General features: G+C 36.1%; 1 protein-coding gene across 1 annotated transcript; it reads right to left on the reverse strand.

The window, feature by feature from the left end:
• Positions 1-17,142: 17,142 nt before the first annotated feature.
• On the reverse strand, positions 17,143-20,320 carry LOC109169434. The gene is made up of 4 exons (XM_019318315.1): positions 18,712-20,320; positions 18,582-18,653; positions 18,193-18,498; positions 17,143-17,279 (listed from the first exon to the last, which is right to left on the reverse strand). The coding sequence occupies exons 1-4, from the start codon at positions 20,318-20,320 to the stop codon at positions 17,143-17,145; spliced, it is 2,124 nt and encodes a 707-aa protein (XP_019173860.1).
• Positions 20,321-21,044: the final 724 nt, after the last annotated feature.

Below are 21,044 nucleotides of genomic sequence, written 5' to 3' on the forward strand. Positions count from 1 at the left end.
TTTACATGGTTGTGATGGTTCGATTTTTGTTGGATGGCAATGAAAGCAAGAAAGGCGCATGCAGCTCCAAATGCTAATTCTGCTAGTGGGTTCATCGTTGTTGACAACATCAAGTTTGAGCTTGAGCAGGTTTGCAAAGGTGTGGTGTCATCTGCTGATATTTTAGCACTGGCTGACGAAGCCTCAGTTACTCTAGTGATTACATTTCTCCTATCCATATAAATATATAGTTTTCCTTTTTATTTTGGTTTTACTAATTATATGGATGGACTTGATGATTTAATTAATCCAACTACCCATATGTTGTATTATCATATATATGAATGAAGAGTGGTGGCCCTTCATGGAATGTGTTGTTGGGCAGAAGGGATGATGGAAGAACATCAAACAAGCTGCTGACACTAATCTTCTTTCTCCATTCCAAACTTTGAATGACATTGTTCGAAAGTTTGCAAAGTGTTTTATAGATGACTTGGAAAGTATTTTTTGTACTAGTGCTATTTCCCCATTGTTGAAGACGCGGACAAAGCTTTCATGGGACCCGAGGTTGGTTCAAGTTTAGAATTGTTTATAATTTCATCTATAAGAGCTTCATCTTTAATTTTATTATCTGAATATATAATAAAAAATTTTATCTATGCATCGCACGTGTATTGCACGCACATCGCACGCGCACCGCACGGATAATTGGACAATTATTTGCTCAAATTAAAGCAATCATAACATCATAAAACATAATTCATACAACTTATTTCATCAAGTGTACTATAAAATATTCGTTGTTATTATAATTTATATTTGTATATCTATCCAAATATTCTTAAAGATTACACTCTGTATATAACAAATCTATTCAGTGCAACGCACGATTAAAAATACTAGTTAGATTTAACAATATAATATTTCATCCCATGCCAAGGCAAAACAAAAGTGAAAAACAATAATGAAATTTAACAAATCAAACAAAGTTTTCATATATGGTTATATGTAATAATTGATTGTTAAAAATGTTTCGACCCAGAGACAACACATCAATACCAAAATTGCAGCAAATAAAATTTTAAAATATCTTACTAATTTTATGAAAAAAAATTCTGAGATCAGAGTTTCTAAACATGGATGGTTTGTTTTACTTAGTAATGATAACTTTTTTTTTTCTTTTTACCAACTAGAAGAGATCAAAAAGGCTTGATTCAAGACCGAGCTCGCGTGCGCCAGCACCTGCGGGCACGAGTGTCGTCAAACTTCGGTATCATTTTCCAACTGATATAGTCACTTAGTTCGGCCGAAACCGAACCGAGAGCACCTACTCTCGTGCTACCGAGAGCACGAGAGGAGAGGTTGTGGTGCACCGAGAGCACAACTCTATTTTCCAACTGATATAGTCACTTAGTTCGGCCGAAACCGAACCGAGAGCACCTACTCTCGTGCTACAGAGAGCACGAGAGGAGAGGTTGTGGTGCACCGAGAGCACAACTCTCGTGCATCTGTGACCACGAGAGGTGCACTCTCGAGTTGCACCACAGCACGCACGAGAGATGTACTCTCGTGTTGCTGGTCCTTGTGCTCTCGTGTGCACCTGCACCCCAACTGTCTGAAACCCGAAAGTTCAGCCTGTTGTACAGATTAAACTCATCTGTTACGGAATTAATACTGTTTTAATTCTAATTTTAAATTCTGAGTTTAATCCTACTTAGTGGGTGGATGTTACAGGTGTTATACAATTGGTTTAATACCAATTAATGGCCATGTTGAATGCTATCCCTTCCAACAGCCCTATATAAAGAGAGGTAGGGCAGAAGTATTTTACAGTACGAAACCAGAGGAATTCCAGTACAGTTTTTGCTTCAAAAACTTCTGCTTCTACTCTCTTCTTTCACAAATTGTGTTCTTGCTTTTGCTTTGTTTGCCGGGTTCTTTGTTTAGGTGCTTAAACAAAGATTCGTAGCACGTTTTATCCAAACACTCCAGCTTTTCCTTCCCAGTTTTCTGTTTTTCCCATATAATAATAATTTGTCTGTAGAATTATTATTTTTGGGATTTTCCACCATATTACCCAACATTTATCACTCTATCAGCTCGATCAGGTCAAACAAATGGGCAGCTGAGCTCTTCATTCTTCCGTCGTCCGCAACGTGATTCAACATGCATGGAATCCATATGACTACTGTGCTTTGTGTATATTTTGTAAACTTAGTCACATATGCGGTTTAAGATATTTTTGTGTATTGGTTTAAGATATGGGTTGGATTAATTATGTTTTCTTATATTATCACTGCTTGAATTCGAGCATATAATTGTCCAATTAATCGTGCGACACACGTATTATGCGCGTGCGATGCACAGATTAATTATTCTGATCTCTATTCATTGCTTCTCATTATTCTATTGCATTCCTAAGTTGTAAACGATATACTGTTCACACGAACATATGTCTGATTTCACAACAAAAATTTTATTTATTTATTTATTTATATTCGAGAATATTTTTTTGATTATTAGAATTAGAATTCAATTTACCATTTTGTTGCACTCGGTGTGCCTATTGCACTATATACATTAAAAGAGGTTTGCCGTCTAAATATGAAAGTGAAAATCTTGACTTTTCGGTTAATACTGCATGTAACAAATATCAAGTTTTATATGCAACATTCCAATAATTCCAACAAATGTCAAAGGAGAGAATTGCTCCACACAATTTTAGAAATAATTCTTTGATTGTAATTTGTATCCTTTGAAATTAAACATTCCAATAATTTTCAATAATTCTTAGATAATTGCATGTACACATTAGTGTTCATTGTATATACACATTGGCAAATGATAGTTGACATTGAAATTAATTTAATATGTTGTTTGAGTATTAACTATTTCTTTAATATCATGGCTTGATTTTTTGTGATTAATTGATGTTGTTTGAAGAGTATTTTTGTCTATGTGCTTTTAAGTTTGAAACTTTTGGATTATGGGTTAACATGATAATGGTTGTTTTTGTTTGACCTATCGCAAAATTAAATAATTTAGAAACAAAGAATGTGACAAGAACACAAAAATATGAAATAGGGCAGCATTGGGTATCTAATGCCCTTTCAATCCTTTGAAACTACTTAAGAATGAAAAATGTTTCGAGAATGATATGTCTTAGCTTAATTAAGAATGAATCACTTGAATAATTAAATGTTTGGATATTTAATTTTGAGTTACGTTATGACTTTTTATATTTTAACTTTTGCAAACGAAGCTCTGGACGCTACCAAAGTGGACTGAACTGGCTCTGATATCATGTTACAAACAAATAACCCGCTCTGATATCATGTTATAAACAAAGAACCCGCTCTGATACCATGTTATAAACAAAGAATCCTCTCGGAAACGACTCCCTGAAACGAAAGCTCATGACGCCACCAAAGTGTACCGAATAGGCTCTGATACCATGTTATAAACAAAGAACCCACTCTGATATCATGTTATAAAAAAAAAACCCGCTCTGATACCATGTTATAAACAAAGAACCCTCCCTGAAACGAATGCTCTGGACGCCACCAAAGTGGACCGAACAGGCTCTGATACCATGTGGGACTCATTGTCGTAGGTTCGAACCGGAACCGTCCGTACGGTTCTGGTTCTGGTTCTTAACCGGAACCTTTAAGGTTTCGGTTCTTACCCGGAACCTTTAATGTTCCGGTTAAGGTTTGTATAATCTTGGAACCAGAACCGTCGGTTCCGGTTCCAAACCGTAAAAAAATAAAAAAAAAAATTACAAAGTAACATGCTGCAGCCAGCAGCAGACGTGCCTGGCTGAAACCAACAGTCTGCCACTCAGCCCCACTGCCGCATGGCAGTGAGGCAGAGTGGACTGTGGAGTCATGGGAATCTTTACCCATGACTCCACAGTTATTAAAGCCAAAAGGCAACTGGCCAAGTGGCCAGTTGGCCTTTTTGGTTTATATATATATATATATATATATATATATATATATATATATATATATATATATATATATATATATACATATATATATATATATATATAGAGGCGAGTTCAGGTGCGGCAGTGTCTTACGGTGCGGTTATTTCTTACGGTGCGGCAACACCAATAGTTCACCAAATATGCACCATCAACGTTAGGAAATACACCACACAAAACAGAGTAAACAGAGCCCTGCATCACCAAACACACACCATTAGGTGTTAGTAAAAATACCATACACTGTTCGGAAATACACCATTGGGGGTGGTGAGTTATATGGTGTGTTTTTTTGAGTTTGTGGTGTATTTTGTGATGTTTTATTACATTTCATTGGGGTGTGTTTTTATTACACTGTTGGTGCATATTGTTAACACTGTTGGTGTATTCTGGAATTTGACCGTAACGCCGCACCGTAAGACCCCGCCGCATATGAGTGCTCTTCTATATATATATATATATATATATATATATATATATATATATATATATATATATATATATATATATATATATAATTTGTATGGATTATGTCAATTTCCAAGTTTAACACTTTAACCGTTCAACGGCTATTTTAGAGCTTGACCAAAGCACTCAGCTTTGAGTCTTATTGACAAGACTCAAAGCTGAGTCTTTGTCATTCATCACTATTCATGTTCTGAAATTTTCGGCTTTAAGTCGAAAATTTTGGAAATTTTGAAAATGATTGTTGGAATCACTTGAATAATTAATTGCTTGGATATTTAATTTTGAGTTACGTTATGACTTTTTATATTTTAACTTTGACAAATGAAGCTCTGGACGCTACCAAAGTGGACTGAACAGGCTTTGATATCATGTTACAAACAAACAACCCGCTCTGAAATCATGTTATAAACAAAGAACCCGCTCTGATACAATGTTATAAACAAAGAATCTTCTCGGAAACGACTCCCTGAAACGAAAGCTCATGACGCCACCAAAGTGGACCGAATAGGCTCTGATATCATGTTATAAACAAAGAACCCGCTCTGATACCAAGTTATAAACAAAGAACCCTCGCTGAAACGAATGATCTGGACGCGACCAAAGTGGACCGAACAGGCTCTGATACCATGTAGGACTCATTGTCGTAGGTTCGATTCGGAACCGTGACTGCACAAACCGGAACCGTCCGTACGGTTCCAGTTCCGGTTCTTAACCGGAACCTTATATGTTCCGGTTCCGATTAAGGTTTGTATAATCTTAGAACCGGAACCGGGTTCCAGTTCCAAACCGTAAAAAAAATAAAAAATAAAAATTAAAGGTAGCCAGCTGCAGCGAGCAAACGTGCCTGGCTGCAGCCAACAATCTGCCACTCTGCCCCACTGCCGCATGGCAGTGAGGCAGAGGCCCAAGTTGCCAGTTGGCCTTTTGTTTATATATATATATATATATATATATATATATATATATATATATATATATATATATATATATATATATATATATATATATATAAGAGTTAATACCATCTGAGGTCCTCCGAGTATAGTGGTTTTGCCACGTTTAGTCCTAAACTTTCAAAGTGACCATCTGTGGTCCTTCGACTTTCAAATTTAACCATTCGTGGTCCAAGTTAACCACCCATGGTCCTTCAACTATTAAATTTTAACCTACCATGGTCCGTTCAAGAGGACCACGGCTGGTTAAATTTCGAAACTTGAAGGACCATATGTGGTTAACTTGGACCACGAATGGTTAAATTTGAAAGTTGAAGGACCACAGATGGTCAATTTGAAAGTTTAGGACTAAACGTGGCAAAACCACTATACTCGGAGGACCTCAAATGGTATTAACTCTTATATATAACATATATTAATATAATTTGTATGTATTATGTCAATTTCCAAGTTCAACACTTCAACCGTTCAACGGCTATTTGAGAGCCTGACCAAAGCACTCAGCTTTGAGTCTTATTGACAAGACTCAAAGTTGAGTCTTTGTCATTCATCACTATTTATGTTCCGAAATTTTCGTCTTTAAGTCGAAAATTTTGAAAATGATTATTGGGAAACGGTCATTTTTTCAGGCATTCATTCATTCTTTAGACTTCCCCTTCTATAAATGCGTGAGTTCAACAAATATTTCTTCACCCAAAATTTTAATATCTCTCTCTCACTCTCTCAAACTCTCAATACTTTGATTCTCTGAATTCTCATTCTCTTATTTTCTCATTCTAGGAAATTAGAATAATTGCTTACATTCCCTACAATTTTCAATACTTTGTTTCAAGTCTTATTATTTATTTCTACATTTTTTAAATTTCTACTTCTACCATGGATAGTTCAAGTAGAGCATCTTTTTCTCATGAGGGTCAAGCTAGTGGGAGTCGTGAAAATCGTGGCAAATCTACTTCTTCTTTTGAACCTCCACGACATTCTGTTCAAGGATTTTCAAGAGAATCTCCTTCTCTTGAACCTCCACGGCATTCAGTTCAGGGATTTCAAAGCGAATATCAATACCACCAATTTTTACAACAACAATCGTACTACCAAGACTTAAACCCAAACCCTCAACTAGCTATAAATGACGCGCAACGTGCCTCTTTTGGCTCTCATCCCTTTCTTTCTTCTTTTGAATCTAACAATCCAACTGAAGATTTTTCGCAGGGCCAAGACAATGAAGGCGAAGAAGTTCAACCTTCCATTCCTTCCAAGCTAAAATCTGATCTTTTTAGGGTACACATGACGAAAGTTGAAAAACCTGATGGAACATTCATAGTCAAATGTAATTATTGCGATAAGGAGTATATTTGGACGAAATCCGGTGGTTACGGGACATACAGAAAGCATATAAGCACAAAGCATCCGGACAAAGAGGTAAATACCCAAACACAACAACTAAATCTAATGCTTTATTTCGTTACACAGATGAGAACTGTAGAAACAAGTTTGCTGAAATGGTTGCAATAGATGGTCTACCTTTTAGTTTTGGTCAAAAAGTGGCTTTTCAAGAATTTTGTCGGGGTGGATTAAATCCCCAAATGTGTGATTTATCGCGTACAACTGTTGCTCGTAATATTTATAAATTATATAAAACTGAAAAAAGGAAATTGATTTCTCTTTTGGAAACACATTTTGGGCGGGTGATTATTTGTGCTGATATTTGGAGTGATCATTGGAGAGAACATTCATATTTAGGTGTTACATGTCATTGGGTAGATCATGAATGGGTTCTACAAAAAAAAATTCTTGCTTTTCGTTGTTTTGATGAATCACACACTGCACACAATATTTATAGTAAGTTGCAAGGTATTTTTGATGAATACAGAATTACTAACAAAATATTTGCAGTTGGTTTTGATAAAGCTTCTAATAATACTGCTGCAATCCCTGAACTTATGGAGTTATGTGGTCCATATTTTCGAGGTAAATTTTTCCATCAAAGATGTGTTTGTCATGTTTTAAATTTATGTGTTCAAGCTGGTTTACAATCACTTCACAGTAGTATTAAACTCATTAAAGATGCTATTCTTTATTTGTGGAGACATCCAAATGCACAAAAAGAATTTAATAGATTTTGTATATCAAAAAAAGTACCTGTAAAAAGATTTCCTCGAGATGTACCAAATCGTTGGAATTCTACGTTTCTTTTGCTCAGTAGTACTATTCCTTACAAAGAGTTATTATGTTCTTTTTTGCGAATAATAGTGCTATTAATTTATTTCCAAAACATTGGGATGCATGCACTAAAGTTTGTGAATTATTAAAAGAATTTAATGATGCTACAAATGCTTTATCTGGCGTGTATTATCCAACTACACATTTATTTTTAGTTTATGCTGTAAATATCGTTGGCAAGCTCTTTGAATTTCGTGATGATCCTATATTGCATGGTGCTATTTTATGCATGAAATCAAAATTTTTAGAATATTATAGAAATATTCCTATAATTTATTTAATTGCAATGTGTTTTAATCCTCGTTGTAAATTTGTAGGTTTAAATACATTTTTACAAAATTATTATGAATGTTTAGAATTAAATGATCCTACAAGCCCGCAATATGTTAATTTTAATATTGTCCATAGTGAAATAACAAATTTGTTTTATAGTATGTGTGAAGAATATTTGCATGCTTATGGTCCTTCGTTGAACATTAGTACATCTTCCCGAAGTAGTTCACAAAGCTCGCAATCAACTCAACGAAGTAGAGGCTTTAACCTGCTATCTAGAGTGGGTAAAAATAGTCGGACCAGTGGGACGACAAGTTCATCATCATCTCCAGCATTATCCGAGGCAGAAATATATTTAAATACTGATTTTGTATTTTTTGATAATGATAATGATGATTTGAATGTATTGCAGTGGTGGAAAGACCATGAAAGAAATTTTCCTATTTTATCTGTTATCGCAAGACAAATTTTTGGAACTCCTGCTTCTACTGTGGCAGTGGAACAGGAATTTAGTGTAGGTGGAAACATGTTGGATGATACTCGTTCAAGGATGACGCCCCAATCAATTGAAGTTCAAGTTTGCACATCAGATTGGGGATTGGCAAAGCTTCGACAACAAGAAAGCGAAAGATCAACCATCATTAACAATTTCTTTTCCGATGATGCAACCACTACTGCAACCGAAGGGGAGCAAACAGACACTTAAAAAAAAAAGGTAAGAGAACTACGTGGGCTTTGATTCTTATTGAAGTTTCAATAAGATACGTAGGCAACTTAGTCTTAGTAAAATTAAGTGCAAGCCCAAAATTATTAATTTTTTTTAGTTTAAGTGAAATAGATTACTTAATTTTGCTATGAATAAATTAATATAAAGACCTTATGGGAGTGGTGGTCACTGGTCAGAGAGTATTGAAACTGATAAAGGTAATTCTTAGTCTATTAATGTTTAGAAAAATAAAGGAAACAAATGACAATGAAAAATTTATTGTCTTTTGTTTCCTTTGTTATCCTAATTATTAATGGCCTAAGAATTGCCTTTATTAGTTTCAATGCTCTCTGATCGCCATTCGCATAAGGTCTCTGTATTAAAACATAGCAAAGTTAAACAATTTATTCCACTTAAACTTACAAGTTATAACTGTCATCTTAACAAAAAAGAAAAAAAATTACTCAACTCACGGCCTAACATTACTTACAAACTTACAATTTACAAAAAAAAAATATATATATATATATATATATTAAATAATACAGGTTCCGGTTCGGCCAAATACGGAACCGGACCGGAAGGAAAACCAAATATTTCCAAATCCTTACTATGCTAACGGTTTAATCGTTACACTCATGTTCCTTTCCACTAGGAACCATCTCGATCAAGAACCATGACATGCCAAGAACCACTAGGCTGAACAACACTTTAAGTTGCCACCATTGAAAATTCAACTTCTTTGAATATACCCGTTGATGCCACCACCGGTCTCCGAACCAATGTTCACTAGGGTTTCGGAAAGTGCAACTACGTTGCCGATCTGACCATTTGAATGTGCACCACGAGCAACATTCACGGTTCCACCACTCGTGGAATCCATCGCTTTAATCACAAAAAAATAATCGGTTTTAAGATTGTTGTATATTGGTGAATAAATCGATACACAAAATATATATAAAATATATATTTGTCCCGAAAAATGGAATTTAATTTATAGAAAATTAATTCCAACCAATTTTGGTACGAAACCAAAATTACATATATATATATATATATATATATATATATATATATATATATATATATATATATATATATATATATATATATATATATATATATATATATATATATACCTTAAGTGATAGAAACATACACCTTAAATGTTAGATCTTAAGCACAAACTCACGCACATTAAGTACAAAACTCACGCACATTAAGAACAACCTCACGCACATTAAGCACAAAACCCACGCACTTTAAATATTACTTCACAGACTTTAAGTTTCAACAACTACTGACATTAAGCACAAACTCACGCATATTAAGTACAAAACTCACGCACATTAACCACATCCTCACGCACATTCAGCACAAAACTCACGCACTTTAAGTATTAACTCTCAGACTTTAAGTTTTAACAACTACTCACGTTAAGCACAACGTCACGCACAGTAAGCACAAAACCCACGCACATTAAGCACAAAACTCACGCACCTTATATACAAAACTCACGCACATTAATCACAGATCCGCTCACCTTAATTTTGACCTAGATGCAAAAATTACAAAATTGCCACCGCATTTTTTTTAAAAATTTTGGTAATCCTAAACGTTGATTTAAGCGAGATGAAAGGCCCAAATTAAACCGCACAACCGCATCTGGGCACCCTAACCGCACCAAAACGTAATACTTTATATATATATATATATATATATATATATATATATATATATATATATATATATATATAGGGAAGGGATCAGGTGCATTTGTCGCTTCCCCTGCGGATGTGCGGTGGATTAATATGGTTGAGGTTTATACTTAATGTGCGTGAGATGTACTCAATGTGCCTGAGATTTGTACTTAATGTGCGTCATGTTAATATGCGTGAGTTTTGTACTTAATGTGTCTGAGTATTGTGTTTAATGTGCGTGAGATTTGTGCTTAATGTGCGTGCATATTTCAGAATTACGAGCTCAGAATGAAGCAGAACAGAAACTCACGCACATTAACGCCCAAGCTTCTTGTTACTTCTTCCTTCAATTTGGCCATGGATTCTGGATTATCAGCTACCTTCAGTGCAGTTGAATGTTTATATAAATGATGCACGCACAGTAAAATTTGCACAGAAACTAAGTGTGGATTTCTGTTGTATTATTCCCATAATTTTTAACCACCATAGCTCGCATCCGCATCATCATCATCAGGGAGGGGGCAAATGGCTACTGGGATGGGGAAGAAGCTGACATCAATATTTTCTGCTGCATTTTACACATTCACGCACATTAAGTACAAATCTCATGCACATTAAACACAACACTCACGCACATTGGGTACAAATCTCACGCACATTAATCCACCGCACATCCGCACGGGAAGCAACAAATGCACGGGAACCTTTCACTATATATATATATATATATATATATATATATATATATATTAACCAACTAGGGATTTATTTTATCAAAATAATCCCACCTCTTGGTACGAAACCAAGAACAAAAGATATAACAAGAAGGGTTTCTAACTTGAGGTTTTAACCCAACGAGAAAGAAAGAAGAAGCAGAGGAAGCCCTAGTCGTGTGTACACACTCTCCTTAAAACTGATTCGCCACCTCCCGAGGGTGCTAGGATCCTTGTGGCGTCAATCTCCCAGGATAAAACGGACTACGACTTTGGCGTTCGAGCACTCCAACCCAAAGCCCGGCGAACTAGAACACATGTTGAGCACTCCGATGTTTTACGGAAGTGTTGGTAGAATCTCTTTGTAAGAAACAACTTTTGAGAGAAGATGAGAGAAAAATATGATTTTGCAAGTTCAAAATTCGACAAAACATTGTACCCAACACATAGGTTTTTATAGGGGAGAGAGGAGTTAGTATCTCACTAAATGGCACATTAAACCAACATAAATCCAATTTAATAATTGGATTATAACGTTTGAAATGAACAGTCGTACTTATTATCGAAATAATATCAATGGTCACGAACTTAATATCTGATTAATTCGTACTGACCATAACGACCCGTTTCAAAAATATCTGAGTCACCGAGAAGTCCCTACAAATGCAAAGGTGTGAAACCCCGTAAATCTAAACACTAATCGAGGATTAATTGAAGAATTAATCCAAGTTCCCTTGCTAATTCATTTCTAAAAATCCTGAAATTTGATAGTCGAGGGACTAGATTTTGACTAGTCACTTAAGTCAAAAGGGTGTACCTTGAGCTTCTTGAGTTGTGCCCTTGTTCCCTTGTCTTTCCAACATTAGTAAGGGTAAAAATGTCTTTTCACCTATGAATTGTGATTCAAGCTAACTTAGCAAGACATTCTCATTTCATTCTTCCTTTCAACCTAAAACTCAAACACTCTAGCCTCTCTCTAAAATAATTTAGCTTATTCTCCAAGCAAGAAAGTGAACTTTCAAGCGTTGCAAGATTTTCTACCAAGATTCCTACTTTCTTCTTCTTGAGCATAGGAAAGGGTAAGGTTCTTAGCTTTTTGGTGTTTTTAACCATCTTTTGGGTGTCTTTAACTAAAGTTAAGGTCTTTCTTATGTTTGGTTTGTGTAAGAAGTTGGTGTGGAAGAAGAGCTCTAGGAAAAGACTTAAAAGGGTGAAAAGAAGAAGTTGTTAGGCTACAAAGATAACCCATGCTATACAAAACCTATTTTCTTAAATGATGATTCTTGGCTTCTACTTGTTGTTCTTGTGATGATTTGTGAGATTTAATGCATGATCTTGTGATGATGCATGTTTAGAGCTTGTTTTTAGGTTTCTTGAATGCCATTGCTTGGCTATTTTTTGGGTTCAAGTCATATCTTTGTTGTGTGTGAGATTTTGGGTGTTTTGGACATGAACTTGGCCTTGTTGTTGATTTTCCCCGAAGGCAAATTTTGGAATACAGGTTGTACCCTGCGGGCGGAACGACGGGTGGAGGCCTACCCGCCGCCCACCCGCGGGGAACGTGGCTGCCTCGGGTATGTACCCGCGGGCGGAACCACGGGTGGAGGCCCACCCGTTGCCCCACCCGCGGAGAACGTTGTTGACAATGTGCGGGGATTTGTTCCCCGTGATTCTTTCTTCTCGGTATTGATGTTTTGACCTCCCGTTGTTGATTTATTGGGCTATTTGTGAGTCTTCTTGATGTTTCGTATGTCTAGAACGGTGTGTTAGGAATCCATGTAGGATTTAGTGTCTTGAAATCGTGCTAAGGGTTCAACTTCATGATTTGTTGGGCTAACATGAGTCTTGGATGTTCTTTGGAACTAATTTTGCTTTACCCGTTGTTGAGCATGCTAGTTTGATGTTGTTGTGCTAGTGTGTGTGGTTTGTTCCTTCCTATTGGGGTTGGCAATTTGTGTTGTCAATCATTTGGTGTTGGATTGTATCCTTCGTTGTTGAGTAATGTCTCACGTCTTTCTTGTGATCTCTTGATTGATTCATATGGTGTAATCTTGTATAAATCGTTGTACCTGACAGTGAGAAATCATTGGCAACAACCCGCACGTAATGTTTCAACTCTTTTAAGTTTTATGAGATAAGACCTCCAGGACTCCCCATAACGAACAATTCCATGAAGATCAGTTTCTGGTTAATTAAGAATGCAATAATATACCATCAAAATATACATTTATAGAGTCATATAGGCCCTGTTTGGTAAAATGGTTGTTAGCTGATAGTTGTTTGCTGTTAGCTGATTATATTAATTAGAGGGTATAAATAGTTAATAACATTAGCTGATTGTAGAAAAGTGTTTGGTAATTAGTTGTTTGCTGATAGTTGTTTGGTATAATTTCTTTTCTCAAAAAGCTAATTGAAAAAGTTGCTAGGAGTAGCTTTTTTAATTTTAGCCTTTTGGAGTTGCAAAAAGCTAATTAACCAAACATTTATATTGATATTTTAACTAAATCAAAGAATTAATAGTGGTCAAATAAGTCACAATTGGCCTATAGGCCAATTTTTTACCAAACAGGGCCATAATCAACTTCATTAAATGTAACAAGGCAGTCACATACTACTACGTACATGGGCATTACGAACAACATCCTATGTTCTTCAATTTTCATAGGACCAAGAAAACACAACCAATGTTCCTAAGACACCAAAATATATAAACAACAAAAAAAATAAAAAACAAAAAACAAAACAAAAAACCCCCTACCTGGAGTAAAATATATATACACTCAACCCGGCCAAAGTATATGCACATCTGAATCCCATTTCCCATACAACACATTGCACCAAAATCGAAAACCGCAGATTAAAACACTGCCCAAAAAAATTATTCCTGTAAATTTGTTTACTGGGAATGAAATAAGTATTAATAACTATTAACTACTAATAGTAATAGTGTTTGTCAGAAACAAGCAAACGTGTGATTAGTTTCACCATCGTTTCTACCGAGGATTTCTCTTCTTTCCCACATTTTTAAAACCATAATGGAACCAAACCGCAACTTCTTTCCCACCCCCCACCAAACCTGCGAACCCACCACCATGCAACGAATCCCCGCCCCAGTAAACATACGTACAACCGGCAAACCCCCGCCGACAGTAACCCAGCCGAAGCAAACCGCAAAACAAAAACGGAAAAACCCAACAAACCATAAACCCAACAAATATAGGAAAAAAAACCACATACACACACCCGCAGCAGCCCGAACCATACAAACACCACCATCCATCGCCACCAGACAGTGCCCACACCCCGAACACCGCCATGCACCGAACCCCAGCCCCCGGAAACAGACATACAAAACCCAAGAACCCACCGACATTGACACAGACTAAGTACATCGGACAAAAATGGCAAGCAACACAAAACCCTAATACCAGGCATTCAAAACCCCCAACTGGACACGCCTTAAAAACGCTAGGGACGGCCCTACCTGCCGGAAAACGCAAAAAAAAAAAAAAGGTACAAATCAGACAAATAACCGAATAAAGGAAACTAGAAATATCGGTGAGTCAAAAATACCTGAATGGGACGCGAAAGAAGATGATCTCTGACGCTTGGAACGAGTGATCGTTGAACCCGCCATTGTTAATAGAGACAGACCGGCACCGGCGACGGATAAATGAGTGTCAATGGTCAGAGAAGGGTGGACGACCGAGAAGCACACGAGCTCGGCGAGCATCAATGGTCGGAGAAGAAAGGACGGCAGAGAAGCAGAAGAGCGGTGCGAATGTTAATATCGGGGAAGGAAGAAAGAGAGAAAAGGGGCGGAAGCTAAAGAGACTATAAATATATTGAAAGTGATTTAGGACCATAAATATCGCGCACAAACCCATAAAATCTGCTAATCAAATCTTTATACCATAAAAACAATAATAACAAAGGACAAATATACCCCCTTACACAACTGCAGACATAGCGCGTGGGATATTTCAATGTGCACATCTGAACCGTACAATAATATTAATCAATGAACCAGATTAATCCTCACGACCTCACCAAATAATAGTGACCTCACTGGATCCAAAATATATAGGTTTCGAATCCGGTGCAACCCCTAGATTAGATGAGACCATGAGGCCTCTTGATATCCATTGATTCATTTTCCATGAATGGTTGAGATTATAAGATATTGTGGCAGTAATTAATGATATTTTCCAATCAAAATGATTGAATAGTAATTGTACTTGTATGTTTATTTATGGATATAATAGAATTTGAATGTTAAGCATTATTTTTGGGAATTATAAATGGAAATTAATACTTTAAATTATTTACAAACTCTGATGAACTGAATATGGCGTGAACAAGGGTTGGGGTGTGAAATTATGCCGTGAACCTTAAATTAGCTGAACCTGAACATCTACTTGATTTTAAAACTTATATTAGATTTTGATCGATTAATTTTTGTTATTTAATGATAGTAAATAACAAAAAATAAAAGCAGTAATTAAATCAAGTACACATAGATTTGTTACGCAGTTCGGAGCGCTTCTCCTACGTCTGCGGGGCAACCCACGTCAGCCCAATCCACTATTGATGTTCACCAAGGAGTTTTACAATAGAACAGTACATTAGACTCTCACAGTCTTAACTACCATACTACAAACAACCTTCCTAACATCCAACCTGGACCGTGACGTGCATGCCTTGATAACCTTCGAACAATACTTCAACTGAATCAGGCGCAGACCGTAGCTCAGCAGACTTCGACTGACTCAGGCGCAGACCGTAGCTCAGCAGAATAATATATTTAATTCACTTTGTTAGCAGTATAATATTCACTTCTCAAAATAATATTAAATCTCAAATTGGCAACTTTCCACAATGAGTAACCTTTCCTTTTATAGTGTTAATCCCTTGATCAAACATCCACGTGAATAGCTTCATTCTTTGCTTGATTCATTTTCAGCCACTCATTTAATTTAGATTCCCATGCTTGAACCATTCATAGCTGACTTCCTCTTCATTGATTGTGAACCACTAAAAAAGTCTCTTATGACAAATAACCATGGTCCAAGAGTTTTTTGTTTAAACCTAAGACTATTACTTATATAAAAATAAATTAGCCAATCATAGGTTTAATGTGTACAAAACTATGTACACTTACAATCTCCCCCTTTGGCAATTTATTTGGCAAAAACTATAGCATCTCATACTTTGGGCAAACAAGAAAGATACAATAATTTTATTAAAGAGCCCTTAGTATATGTGCCATACAATAACCTAAGGTAAGAAAAAATTATTACCAAAAAACTCTTGTAGACCATGTTCCATGAACTCATAGTATTAATTTTCAGAGAATATGTGTGCTGTATATGAACCCCGAAAAACTTCAATATTCAGATAGAATAGTTGATCACCAATAGAAAGATTAGCTAAATAAAAGCTGATCATCCAATAACAATAGATTTTTTGTTTAGATAATAATAACCAATAACTGATAATAATAGCCATAAACTGAATAGATATATAAGTCAGAGATTTACCAAAAGAATGGTAGCATAATAGAGTAGTAGACAAGCCATACTAAAAAAATTCCATATGTCGCAGTCATCATGCTTTCTTACTACTCCCCCTTTCTTGTATCTTCCCTTATTTCATATGTCGCAGTCATCATGCTTTCTTACTACTCCCCCTTTCTTGTATCTTCCCTTATTTCATATTCCAAAAAAGTTAACCAAATAAAACTCCCCCTTTCTTCAAAAACTCCTTTCTATTACTCCCCCTTTTTTGCCAAATAAGTGACAAAAAGGATCGGTGAACATCAAATCAGTGGATTAGACTAGTGAGTTGACGGGGTGCCCAACCTTCTTTCCCGTAAAATAGCAAGAAACTTATCCAACATTCATCCATATTGATCAATAGTAATTACCATACACCAAGAAGGTAGTGTTGTCATATTCATTCCATGTTCGCAATAGTAGAAAACTCATTCAGATATTCTTTATAAAAAGCTATCACACCACCAATAACACGAGAGTCTGAATAACATGATAATCCAAAGGATATGATAACCCAAATAATATGGTAACTTGGATAATCCGAGGATTTTCAACCAAAAAGATAATCCGATATCCAATAATATCCATTAAAGCCAATAAGAGAAACCATATAAAGAGAATCCAATAACTAATACCATATAACTTTTGCTTGACGATGAAAAGAGAGAGAACAGCTCCATAATAGTTCCTTTTTGCTTTTTACGAAATCTTTTACCACATGAACCTGCACAAGTGAAAATAGAAAAGAGAAACACAGAACAGGGTACATGCAATCTTGAAAACGACTTAGCAAATAACAAAGAATCACAACAATTCAAGAAATTTTCAATTTTGGTCAAACAAGACAAGAAGATGATTCAGGCACAGAATCACAACAGATAGCATGAAAAACACACAACCAAACAAAAACACACACGGTCATGACCGGACCAAACAAATAACACAGAGAAATAAACACATTAATCAAATTGCACCAAATTTATCATTCAAGCAAACATATTTTAACACAGGAAACACCAACAAAAAAAAGCACAATCAAAGAATTATCATATCAAAAGCATCCAACACAATGTAGATAGGACATTTAGTGAACACACAGAAACAACCAATAACAAAACATAAAGAATAACCCAAGCAAATTAAACGAACACTTAAAAAAAATGAACAAGTAAAGAGAAAGAACCTGAAAGATTAAAAGTACCTGATGATTTAATGAATCCAGAGATACATGTATATATATATATTAGAAAGGATAATTCATGTTCAAAAAGATATACGCGCAATAATATCAAAACAAACATCATTTTTAGGGAATTCAAGATAAAGAGAAGGTGGATAGATAAGAAACAAATAAAACCTGAACACTTGGCTTTTAAAACGTGAATTCAAGATAGCTTTTGTGACTGCTTAGCCTTAAAACTTAATCTGCACACGAGAAAAAAATATTAGTAACACTAAGTAATACTTATTTGTGAATTAGTGTACCTGAAATTTTATTAACATGGGCAAAAAGAAATTTAATTAGCTGGATTGCTGACGCCTTAATTTTTTATGCCACAACTGAGACTCATTTATGCTGGACCTGCAACAGAGGATATCATTTGTTAGAATATAGCAGCTGTCTGTTGATCGCTTACCTTCCATAACACATTGTTTTTCATTATCCATAACACTGCAGTTGTCTTTGGTGAAGCTAACATTCCAGTTTTGGTCGCAAAGTTGGCTAATGCTTATGAGGTTGGCATGGAGTCCGTTTACCAGTAGCACCTTTTTCAACTTCGGTAGACCTGCAACATTTAGAGTACCTACTCCGGTTACTTGTCCTTTGACTCCATCACCAAAAGTTACTTCACCGTTGCTTGTGTTTATGTCACTTAGAGATTTTGCGTTTCCAGTCATGTGACGTGAGCAACCGCTGTCGAAGTACCATTTTTCATCCCTACCTGCATTTTTAGTGTGAAAGGATACAAAACTGATATAATCGGATTTCTTTACCCATACTTGTTTGATAAATGGAGTAATGTACTTATGGCTATGTTTTTCGGCCCTTTGTTCTTTGTAGAAGTAATAACACTCAGGTCTGATGTGTCCACGTAACCTGCAATAGTGACACACAGGGTTATAAACCTTATATTGAAACTTTTGACGTATTGTACCTCGTGGTTGTTTTGCTGAGCCTGAAATAGGAACTGATTCACGATAGTCTTTAGCTTTGCTTGACTCAGGAGCAATTTCTGAATGTGATGCCTTGACAAATGTAGTTTTGTCTTTGCTGGTTTCTCCAGTGAATCCAATACCAAATCTTGCAGAGGATTGCCGCCCTGAATCAAGGATTTCTTCAAGAGTTGATGTGGTATCCATCATTTGGATTCTCTTTATATATGTGTTTAGTTCCAGCGTCAGTCTCTTGATTTCCTGTTGCAGTTTTTCTTCTCGGTCAGTGTAGTCTTTAATTAAGGCATCCCTGTCTGCAACTTGACCTTTGAACACATTTACAGCATTTTTCAAAACTCTAACTTCACTAGACACTACACGATATGTTTTAAGTAATGCTTCCCATTTTGGATACAGTTTATTAAACTCTACTTCATAAGATATATCTGGTATGTCAAGATCTTCTGCCGAGTTGTAATCACCACCTTCTGTATCAGATGCATCTACAGGTTCAGAGCATATCGTACTCTTGGCTGCAAAGGCTACAAGATTGCCAAACATTTCTTCTGCGTCAGATTCAGCATTTTCTGATTCAGGTTCATCATCACTCCAAGTTGTGGCTGTCATGGACTTCTTTCGCCTAAGATAAGTTGGACATTCAGCTTGAACATGACCAAAGCCCTCACACTCGTAACATTTTATTCCTTTGTTGTTTGATTTTTCCCTGGAGCGGGCTGGACGTGAGGCAGTAGGTTTTGACTTTGACATGCTAGTTTTTGTATCAGTTTTCGACATGTTTGAGCTTGCTCCTTTTTGAAATTTTTTGTTTTGTGAATTCTTCTGAGATATCTGTTTCAAAAAATTAGAAAATTGTTTAGTTAAAAATGTAACTGGATCATCACCTGATTCGTCTGGGTTAGGGGTATCATCATGTTCTTCAACGACAAATGCAACTGTCTTTTGTTTTTTGGTGTGATCAGTAAGAATTTCCATTTCGTAGGTTCGAAGATTGCCCATTAGTTGAGCCACTGATTTGTTCTCCCAGCCATCATGTTCTTGAATAGCGGTTACCTTCATCCTGAATCTCGGAGGTAAAGATCTTAGGATTTTTTTGACAAGTTTTTGTTGGGAGAAAGGTTTTCCAAGAATTGTTGCTCGATTAGCTAACTCTTGTATGCGTTCGTGAAAACTCGCAATATCTTCGTCATCGTTCATACGTAGTTCTTCAAATTCAGTCTTTACCAGCTGAAGCTTTGATTGTTTGACTGAACTCGTACCTTCATAGGTGGTTTCGAGTATTTCCCACGCAGTTTTTGCACAATCAATACCTGTAACCAACGAAAATTGATTTTCATGCATTAAGGAATAGATTGTGTCAAGAGCCTTATCGTTATATCCAGCAGTGATAATTTCAGCTTGAGTTCTCTCGGTTTCAGGTTTTATCACTGGTGGATCACCGTCTTTTTCTCCAGGTTTTGTAGGTGGTGTCCAACCAGTCAGTATTGCCCGCCAAATCTGATCTCCTTGAGCTTTAAGATGAGTTCTTGTTCGAGCCTTCCAGTATGCGTAGTTGTCACCTGTAAGCTGGGGAAGTGGCCTGAACCTTTCCATTCTGAAACACTTAGCAACAAGTGAGATTGAACAAAGTAATAACAAGAAGAACAGTATTAAAAACCGCAGAACACTAAAAAATAAGGCACACGTAAAAGCCAGATCGAAAGACTAGTAACTTAAGCCTCCAGGCTCTGATACCAATTGAAATTATGCCGTGAACCTTAAATTAGCTGAACCTGAACATCTACTTGATTTTAAAACTTATATTAGATTTTGATCGATTAATTTTTGTTATTTAATGATAGTAAATAACAAAAAATAAAAGCAGTAATTAAATCAAGTACACATAGATTTGTTACGCAGTTCGGAGCGCTTCTCCTACGTCTGCGGGGCAACCCACGTCAGCCCAATCCACTATTGATGTTCACCAAGGAGTTTTACAATAGAACAGTACATTAGACTCTCACAGTCTTAACTACCATACTACAAACAACCTTCCTAACATCCAACCTGGACCGTGACGTGCATGCCTTGATAACCTTCGAACAATACTTCAACTGAATCAGGCGCAGACCGTAGCTCAGCAGACTTCGACTGACTCAGGCGCAGACCGTAGCTCAGCAGAATAATATATTTAATTCACTTTGTTAGCAGTATAATATTCACTTCTCAAAATAATATTAAATCTCAAATTGGCAACTTTCCACAATGAGTAACCTTTCCTTTTATAGTGTTAATCCCTTGATCAAACATCCACGTGAATAGCTTCATTCTTTGCTTG

This window comes from Ipomoea nil, unplaced genomic scaffold, assembly GCF_001879475.1.
Source record: "Ipomoea nil cultivar Tokyo-kokei standard unplaced genomic scaffold, Asagao_1.1 scaffold3314, whole genome shotgun sequence".
In the NCBI taxonomy this organism is placed as follows: domain Eukaryota; kingdom Viridiplantae; phylum Streptophyta; class Magnoliopsida; order Solanales; family Convolvulaceae; genus Ipomoea; species Ipomoea nil.

Excerpts from the sequence above, each read along its gene's own strand:
- LOC109169434 (XM_019318315.1), bottom strand. The coding sequence starts at position 20,320 with ATGGAAAGGTTCAGGCCACTTCCCCAGCTTACAGGTGACAACTACGCA. Across the intron at positions 18,499-18,581 it reads GCCGAAAAACATAGCCATAA|GTAGGGATGAAAAATGGTAC; the intron begins GTACATTACTCC and ends CTAAAAATGCAG. Across the intron at positions 17,280-18,192 it reads AAAACAATGTGTTATGGAAG|GTTCATGTGGTAAAAGATTT; the intron begins GTAAGCGATCAA and ends TCACTTGTGCAG.